The 9,944-nt window shown below is 33.9% G+C and overlaps 2 protein-coding genes across 2 annotated transcripts; both read left to right on the top strand.

Moving 5' to 3' along the window:
* Positions 1–7,955: 7,955 nt before the first annotated feature.
* On the top strand, positions 7,956–8,669 carry LOC131613569 (uncharacterized). Its single transcript, XM_058885227.1, has one exon. It carries the CDS (start codon positions 7,956–7,958, stop codon positions 8,667–8,669), a length of 714 nt encoding a protein of 237 aa, XP_058741210.1.
* Positions 8,670–8,686: 17 nt separating this feature from the next.
* On the top strand, positions 8,687–9,445 carry LOC131613568 (uncharacterized). Its single transcript, XM_058885226.1, has 2 exons — positions 8,687–9,191; positions 9,282–9,445. The coding sequence occupies exons 1-2, from the start codon at positions 8,687–8,689 to the stop codon at positions 9,443–9,445; spliced, it is 669 nt and encodes a 222-aa protein (XP_058741209.1).
* Positions 9,446–9,944: the final 499 nt, after the last annotated feature.

Below are 9,944 nucleotides of genomic sequence, written 5' to 3'. Positions count from 1 at the left end.
AAAGACAAGTGTTAGAGGGTCCTTTAAGCTCTGACATCTGACTGTCTTTGAGAGACATTCAGTCCTGATCAAGTGTGCTTCAAGAGCATGTGTATTTTCTAATCCTTCTTTCTTCCTAAGGCATGAGTTCTAACTTCTGATGGATTGAGCCTGGTCTTATCCTAGAACAATATTAGTTATTATGAATTATCCAATTTCAATAAATATATAAAATAGAAATACAACCTATATATAAAAACACATATTAAAACTCATTCTAATAGTTATACTTAAAAATTAATTTTAATCTAAACTATCCAAACATGACGAAATGATAAGAATCCCTTTTTTGAATATGGAATATTGTAGTTGTGTGAGTTTCATATGATATTTGTCACTTCTTCTATATACTCAAAGAGATAATCATTTTTATATTAATGCATCAAAATATAAATTAAATTCACTTTTAACCAAACTTTATCCAACTAAACTAGTATTTTATCGCCGTAGAATCAAACAAGCACTTAGTTTGTAAGTTAAACATATACGCTAATGAATAAATTATTTTAATTATACAAGATAAAATAAATTCAAAATATTTTTGTATAAGAAATAAGTAAATTTTATAAACTATTTAAGAGATATTATATAAATAAGCTAAAAATAACTTGATTCTAATCTACATATTTGGAAGGCAAAAAAATGGGATTGTTTATTGCACCTTTAGTGGTGCTAACCCACCATGTGAAAAACTCAAAATGATCATATAATAATTATTTTTATTTTCGGACTCACCTCATTTATTTATAAGTGAGTCACACCCTCATTTATCAAAAATTTATAGGAAAATGCATCTCCTTAAAAAATACATGACGAACGAGTTTTTAGCCTAATATACGCCAAACCTTCATACTTTTCCATTTCCAGCAAAGCTTCCCAAGTCACTTCTCTAATACCCAAAAATCTACCATTTTTCAAACTTGCTCAAATTTTTCCACTCCACTAAATCCGATTGCTTTGTCAATCACTCGTCAAGTTCATTCAATTCAAGTTCTTCTAGTTCACATTTTATTTTATTTTTTTAACTTTCTCTCCATGCATTACTAAATAGATTAATTATATTGTATAAGGTATATTACAAAATATATATTTATACTCATAGTTAGGTAGTTTATTAAGGCATGCATTTTCTGCCATTTTTATGTTCTCTGCATTTTTTTGTCATTTTTGTGTTTTATGAGTTTCAGGAAAATATGGAAGTGCACTTATATATTTTTTCTAAATTTGTTTTTCCAAAAATATGAAAGCGCCTTTCCGTATTATTTCTGCATTGTTTGATTTTGAATTCTTTCATTTGGGTTTGTTTTTTTCTGCTTTGTCTAGTTTACTTATAGGTAAAATGACTGACAATCAAGAACAATTAAGGCACAGTAGAATGTACCGGGATGCATATGCTTGCAAGGAGAAATCACGATCCTCGCGATTATCGGTTGGTGCTAAACCATTTGATGCGGAAGCGTTGACTTCTAGAGTTCGGGTATATTTGGCTTCGTCTTCTCGAAGGCAAGTGTCACCTGTTGCTGCCCCATAAGCCATACTAGTCCATGTTGATGCACTTGTTGCCAATGCTGTCGTTTTTGAGGAATTTGGAGAAGGCTCCTATGACACTTCACTACTTCTTCTGTATGCAAACCATGCTTCAATGCACGAGTGGTACACAGAAGTAAAATTTATTTATATTTATTCTTTAAAATACTTGTGTTATAATATTCAAACTTTCTGACAATGTTGTATTTTTCTTGCAGTACTGTGATGCTTTAAAATGCATCAACCATGGTTGGAAGATTGCGAAGCTATAGCATCCTGAGGAGAAATGGTTTCAAGGTGTCATGCAACTACCCAGGCTGCAACATTTATTCATTACTTCTTATACTATTATTAACCATGGTATGTTGTAAGCTTTAGTTGAGAGATGACACTCAAATAAGTCATATTTTCATCTTTAGCATGGTGAGATGTTGATTGTAACACCCCAATTTAGATTATTTTTTGTAAATTAATGATGTGATATATGGTGATCTTGTTGTGTGATTGGTGTTTTGGTGTATTAGAAATTCCTTCGGTGTAGCATGTTTACCTTAGAAAATATAATTGTAGGTGTTGAGGGTGTGCGAGTAATAGTGTAGAGATGGGTGGTGTAACACCCCTTTTCTAAACCCCAAATATACATATATATTCACAGAGTAAAATAGAATGTATACAATAAAGGGTGCCACATGTCGTTTCTAATACAATTGAAAACCAAACCTAAACATACAATTAACATGCACATGATCAAATTATAACACATATCGAACTTCATGTTTTTCTCAAGTATGCATATCGCAACGGAATTATAACTTCTCAAAATAATTTCAATGATTATATCTCATACTATAATCACCTACCAACATAATAACATTATCATATCATAAATGTGTCATATGAATTCAAACATAGGCACTAAGGCCACTTAACATAATATATCCAATACGATGTTAAAATAAGATAGATAGAATAATATCTCAAACATCCAAACATGAGTTCAAATACCCCCCGTGTTACATGATTAGAGCATTGACTCAATACCTAACAAAACAAAAAATAATTGATACGCTCCTCGTGTTGCACCCCAATTTTTGACCATTGAGATCCCACCATAGCTTAAATATTAGGATCATCATTATCATCATGCATTTATCATTTGCTAACCAAAAATACAAAAAATTGTTGTTTGTTGCTTGTGTCCTAAGATAGGGGACTGATCAAGAGAAAACTGAACAAATTAGGGTTTTGAGGCCCACAAAAGAGTTCAAAATTCCTCTATGATTCAAAGGGTTATCCAATCAATATCAAGGCCCAAGGATTGGTCAATGCAAGATTAATCACCTCCAAGTTCATCAGAAGCTCAAATTAGGGTTTTTGACCTAATTTCTATGGAAGGTTGACTTTTAATCAGGAGATGGTTCCAAGACTCAAAATATGATTCAAGGGCATCCAAATCAACATTTTAATCCATCCACATCATTCATTTGAAGAGGAGAGCTTGATTCATTTGAAAATCACAAGACAGTCATTCATCAGGAAAAAGTCAACTGTGCAAGCCAACCTTTGACTTTTGAAAAAAATAGTCAACCATGGACTTTTAAGGACCCAAATCATCATCATATGGATATTGAAGATATTTTATCAAATAAAATTCAAAGAATTCATCAAGAATCAAAAAAGTCAACAAAAGTCAAACTAGGGTTTTTTAAGTGTACTTTGACCTAGTTCATGGATCTCAAAATTTCACCTACACAACTCAAAAAACTTCCAACATGAAAGTTGTAGATCTCCTCAAATAAAAATCATTTTGTCAGCATCACGTTCTGACAAAAAGTGATTATTTATAAGTGATTTCTAGCAAACAAGGTTTATGTTCAAAAACTTAGAAAAATTTCTAAGTGTTTTACCTAGTTTTTCCTCCATTTTATGGCCCTTTTTTCTCAATGATCCAAAAGGAGTTTGATGAAACTTTCAACTACTCATTTTAAGTATGTAGCAAGGGCTTTCCAAAGAGCTAAGTAGCATGAAAATCCATGGCTCCATTCATGAGATATGATTTTGTCAATATGGCACCATGAACACTTGAAATGAAGAAGTTTTATGAAGAAAGTGAAGAACAAAATCCAAAACCCTTGCAAATCTGAAAGAATCTCTCAAGTACAACCATTTTAACTTGTTCAAATGGCCAAACTCAGATGATTTCACTTGCTTTTGAGCTATGGACCAAGTGTTCTAAGCATTGTCCAAGTTTCATGTCATTTTTGGAACTAAAGATCACACTTCCATTCTTGTAAAGAGGCTTTATGCATAAAGTCCACTCTCCTTGAGCCTCTCCCATGTCTCCTCTGCAGAAAAAGCAATACAAATCCAACAAGAAAGCCTCCAAGATCATATCAAGCATGCTTAAAGTATGTACTCACCATGGGAACCATAACTTTCTCATTTCTTCACAAAGAAGCAACATGGTACAAGATCACATGTGAGCTTTAAACTTCTGAGTTTTTCCCTCCCCCAAACCCTAAATCTTGCCTATTAATAGAGGGCATTTCTCATTGCATCCCTTACACTAGAATTCTCCAAGTCCATAGTCACTTGAAATTCTCCATTTCTCTTCTTTTCACTTTTATAGTGAATTCTTGTTCTAAGAGTTCTGGGTGTCAAACAAGAGTTTGAACAACTTCTAAACATCAATTAGAAGCTTTCCATACCTCTCTTATGCTTTCAAACACTTCCAAACCAAAAATCACTTTTCAACCTCCATTAAAGACCTTTTTAAGCTCATAACTTGTCATTTTTCAAACCAAACACTTTCAAACCAAAACAACCATTCAAATAGCTTCTATTTATCATTTGGAAGCTATCCATAACATCCAAACACTTGCCAAACACCTATAACCAGAAATCACTTTTTAAAACTCCATTAAAGTGAACCTTTGAACCAAACTTGCTAAAACAAAATCCACTCGTGCGTTTTGAGGCCTTTTATGATTGTTAGCTTCTAAACATCATATAGAAGCTAACCAGACATCTTTTTTGCATCTGGAACACCATTTTCATAGCTAACTCACCATAACATTTTCAAGTTCTAGGTGAAATCGAGTTTTGTTTTGCAGGTATCTTCAAGAACTTTTGAGCATTGCAAAAGCTTCCTTGAGGTTCATAGAAGCTTTCTGAACACTTGACGCATTCCCAGATCCACCACATTGCTCTCCAGACCTCCATTTTCAGAGGTATTTGACTTGATTTCGAGCTCCCTCAAAAGGAGTTCAATTTATGTGTTTCTTGATACCAAAATGTTTGTTATAACATGCTGAATAATAGCCCTAAGGTTTTGAGAATTGATTGTTCAGATTAAGCATTTAATTTTAATTTGAAATTTCTAGGGATCATATGAATTTCCGGAAATTCTTGAGTTTTAATGTGTTTTAATTATTATTAAGCCCACTTTTAGAATCGTGAGTCAATTCTGACCATGTTAGGGTTTTGATTTGTCAAAATTGGTTGAGTATTGATAAAGTTTGAATTTGTGCCATGGTTGTTCATACACGAGCTCAATGAGGAAGATGAAGTTGCGGGATTTTTTAAATTCTATTTAGTGCGCTTTTTTTAAATATATTGTGTTGAAGTTGTTTGCTAAATGACTATATCGTTTCAGCACAACTGGTTACAAACTCTCCTCTTAAAGCGCTCATGACCCTTAGGTCTGGGGTTCGAATCCACCTCGCCCCAGACCTTTTTTCCTTTTTTTAACTTTCCAAACTGACATGTTTTAAAATATAATGTGTTGTTTGTGTTCCTTGTCACCATGCGCGTGTAGTTGAATTGGTGTATGTTTTGTGCCGTGAGCAAGAGGGCGTGAGTTCAAACCCCTCCAAAGACAAAGTCCTTCTTTTCTAATCACTATTTTTTCTTATTTTCTTCACTACTTTAAAAAATCCATAAAAAAATAGGAAAATTAATCTTTTTAATCCCTTCTTTTTTTGTGTGTGTTATTTATTTAGTGTATTTTCACACCATGATTAAAAATCCCAAAAATATTTATTTTATCATCATTTAAAAAATTAATCAAAAACAAGTCCTTTAACATATGAAAATCAACAAAAATAGGTTTCGTTTTGAATATTTCTCTAAGGTAACTTAGCATATTTTTGTCAATACTTGTTTAGGGTTAGGTTAGAATGTCATTAACTTTCTCATGTACCCTTAGACCATTTCTCTTAAAGAAATTGGTATTTAACAATTAAAATCAATTAGGTTTAGGAGTTTATTTCAAAACCCTAATTTCTAAGACCCTAGGTTTAAAACCCTAACCAAAAAATTTGCAACATGTTGATCTTTGTTTATTCATGTTTATCTTTGTACATACTTGTTGATTTCAATCCATGTCTTGTACTTAATTATTAATCTTTGTCTTGTACATACTTGTTGATTTTATATCCATGTGATTTGTACTTGTTATTTTACCTAACCCAATGTTTAATCATCACATTAATCATTCATCATTCATCAAGAATTTGAATCCAAGGGTTTAGATACATCCATCTCTTGCTTGTTAACACTCACTTGTTTGTTCTTGTACATACATGAGATATTTATTGCTAATGGTTTAAGCTTGATGTTTTATCCAAAGGATGGGAATGATATTGACTAAATTGTCAAGGTACTTAAATTCTTTTCCAATCTCTTTTATTTTGTGTTAAGTATTTTAAAGCTTTTCACTTGTTTATGGTTTAGTATTGTTAAAGCTTAACCAAACCCCTTTGTTTTGAAACCTTGGTATTAAAAATAGAATTATTCCCGGTGAAACTATTCCTGATCCATTGATCTTGTTTTTAAACCTTGGTGTTAAGAGATGAATTATTCCCAGTGAAACTTCTCTTAACCCATTGACCTTGTATTTTAAAGCTTGGTCCTTCTTTGATTTGTTTTAAATTTGTTAAGTATTTTAAAGCTTGACCTTTTAAAACTTGTCAAGTATTTTAAAGCCTAATTCTCTTTTCAAAATTGTTAAGTATTTTAAAGCTTAACCTTTTAAACTTATTAGGTATTTTAAAGCCTAATCTTCTTTCAAACTTGTTAAGTATTTTAAAGCTTAACCCTCTTTTAAAAACTTGTGAGTATTTTAAAGCTCACACCCAAAAAGATTTTGGCCACTTTGGCTCCCTTTTTCCTTTTTCTAAAAGAGGAACTACAGAAGCTCTGACTTCCCTATTGCATCTAAGGGGTATGTAGGCCTAAGATGCGATATCTTATCAAGATCACTTTCAAAAACTTCTCTTCCCATCCCCAACCTCTATTTCAAACAAGTTTTTCACATAAGATTTTCCCAAAAAAAAAAGGGTTATTTATAAACAAAAGAAAATAACACGAAAACAAAGAGGTTCCCATGGAGTACCATGGATATGAGGGGTGCTTAAAACTCCCCCTTGTATAACAAACCCTCCGTAGCCAGAACTCTGATAAGTTTATTAGTTTTGATTTTAAAAACTTCTGTGGGTTTTATTCGCTCTTTCACCCATTCCTTTTTGGAAACAATAAATTGCGGTGGCGACTTTGTTTAAAATGAGCTAAGTCTTCCCATGACTATAGTCTCACCAAATTCCCCGCTACAAAAAAGTGGCGACTCTGCTGGGGATACTGATCAAACTATTGGTGTATCTTTGGAAGGGTTGACCCAATCTTTGTTTTTTATTACCTTTTGTTATTTTCTTTGTTTTATACTTAACCTTTTATTTGTGTCTTTTATTTTTATATGTGTATACTTGTTATTTTACTTGGGTTGTATTGGGAAAAGGAGTCATACCCCTTGTGGTGAGACAAATCCTAACTCGGATTTAGAGTGTACACTTATTATAGGAGGCTGATATAGTCATTTTGATCTCGAGGGAGTAGTCCCAAAGAAGTCAATTTGAGATCCATTGCTCAGTGGAGGCCTCTTTGGAAGTAACTTTGTTGACCATGTAGTTGGGAATACATCGTTGTGTTCAACTAGGATGTAGAAGCTAGGGACCTAGAAACCCTTAACAAATCTTGGCCATTAAGATGTAGTGTGGAAACTATGTCTGATTCATTTTCAGAATAGTTGTTACACGAGGCTACGCTCAGATGAGGTTCTCTTGGATTTTGTTCAAATGAGTATGTTGATACAAAGTTTATAATCTCCAAGTTGGGCTGCTTGAGCCTGGGAAACAATAGAACCTTGATCTACAGGTACAAAATAACCATAGTACACACCTTTGGGATGGGTAGACCTTTGGCTCCATGCTCGTGACATTGAAACCTCAAGCCCATGTTTTTGCTATGTTTGCATTCATTCATCCATGCATTCTAAAAACATAATATCTTTCAAGGAATTAAAAGAAACCTTTTGTTTTGTAAACATTATAGGGATGGAACCTGAAAGAAGAAAAACCAAGAAATATACTTTCAAGAGTTTAGAGGTGGAAGAATTAAGAAAGCTAGGATCCTTGATTGTTGATCAAGACAAGTTTTGTAGCAAGTATGGAAGATTGTTGTATCTCCTCAGAACTAAGATGGAAGAAGGAATCCTCTCCACTCTGATTCAATTCTGTGATTCATTGTATCATTGCTTCACCTTCCCTGATTATCAACTATTTCCTACCTTGGAAAAGTATTCAAGCATTATTGGGTTGCCTATTACTGGAAGAATTCCTTCCACTGGTTTAGAACAAGATCCCAAGCCTTGTGAGATTGAAAAATCTAATCACTTGAGAAAAGGAGAAATTGAAAAGAACATGGTTACTAAAGGAGGATTACCTGGATTACCCGCTGAGTTCTTAATTGAGAAAGCTCCCACCTTATCACAAGAAAGAAAGGAAGAAGAATTTGAAGCTGTTTTTGCCTTGTTGGTGTATGGATTGTTCTTGTTCCCTAACATTAACAACTTTGTTGATATGAATGCCATCAAGATCTTTATGAAGAAGAATCCTGTTCCTACCTTACTTGGGGACACTTACTATTCTATTCATCTCAGAAATTCCTATGGAAAAGGAATGGCTACCTATTGTACTCCTTTGCTATACAAGTGGTACATATCTCATATGCCTGCACCTCTGAATTCTGGAGCCAGAAAGAAGGATTGAAATGGTCACACAAGATCATGACTCTTACCAACACTGAGATTGTTTGGACAAACAATCACTTTTGTAGAATGAAGACCTTGGACTGCTGTGGTGATTTCCCTAATGTGCCCCTCATTGGTACAAAAGGAGCAATCAACTATAGCCCCGTGTTAGCTCGTCGTCAATTTGGGTTTCCTATGGACAAGAGACCAAGGAGCAATTTATTGGAGGGATTCTTTCTGGAAGAAAGAGCTGAGAACAAGGAGTTTAGAGAAAGGATTGCTAATGCTTGGCACCCAAGCCATAGAAGAGAAATCAAAGATTGGAAGACCAAAGGAGATCTCTCCCCTAAGCCTTTTGATAGTTGGGTCACTACCGGAGCTGCTGAAATGAGAATGCCTATTCTCCCTGGAACATCTTCACCCCCAATTGAGGAGTATGTTCCACCCATTGTAGTTCCTTCAACAATTGAAAGCCTCCAAGAAGATCTAAGAAAGATGAAGAAATCAAGAGACCATTGGAAGAAGAAGTTTGAATATTCTGGTGCTGAAATAGGAATGTTGGAAGAATCCTATGAAGAAGTGTTGAAAGAAAATAATGATCAACTGTTCCTTTAAGACACTTGGCTCATAGATAAGGATGCTGCTATTGCCAAATATGAAAGAGAAAGTACAAGGAAGCAAAAGGAAGAAGCCCTCTCTCCAAAAGAAGCTGCATGGAAGAGTATTGTTGAGAAGCTAGAAAAGGTCAAGCTGAAGAAGAAGAAGACTCAAGATGATATGGATACTTCTCACTAAGCTTTGATGATCACTCTTGGATTTTTACTAGCTTTCTTTGTTTGTTTCTACCTTGTAACTCTTGAAAGTAGTTTATGACTTGGTTGTCCCTTGTCCCTTTGTATGCTATCAAAAGAAAATGGTACTTCGATGACCCTCGATGACCCTAGATGACCCTTATATGTACCAAGGTTACCTTGTCCCTTTATTAATTAATAATTGAAATTTCTTTTTCAAGTTACTATATAGTGTTTACATTTACAAAACTCTTAAATAAATCCTTGAAAGATATTATGATATATTTTGAAAATTAAAATAAAAAGAGTCTTTTGCATTGCATCATACCACATTCACATTCACATTCACATATGAGTCAGAGTCTTATTCATTTCCCTCTCTCCTCAGAGTCAAATTGATGCACCGGTATAATACTCGCGCCAATCTTTGAAGAATGGAAGACGACCTTGTTGATGATCAAGAGTGGCAAGAAGAGATTGTTGTCCTACGCTCCGGTACTGAA

The sequence above is a fragment of the Vicia villosa genome, linkage group LG6 (assembly GCF_029867415.1).
Source record: "Vicia villosa cultivar HV-30 ecotype Madison, WI linkage group LG6, Vvil1.0, whole genome shotgun sequence".
Lineage (NCBI taxonomy): Eukaryota > Viridiplantae > Streptophyta > Magnoliopsida > Fabales > Fabaceae > Vicia > Vicia villosa.
This window is presented reverse-complemented; position numbering and strand designations above follow the sequence as displayed.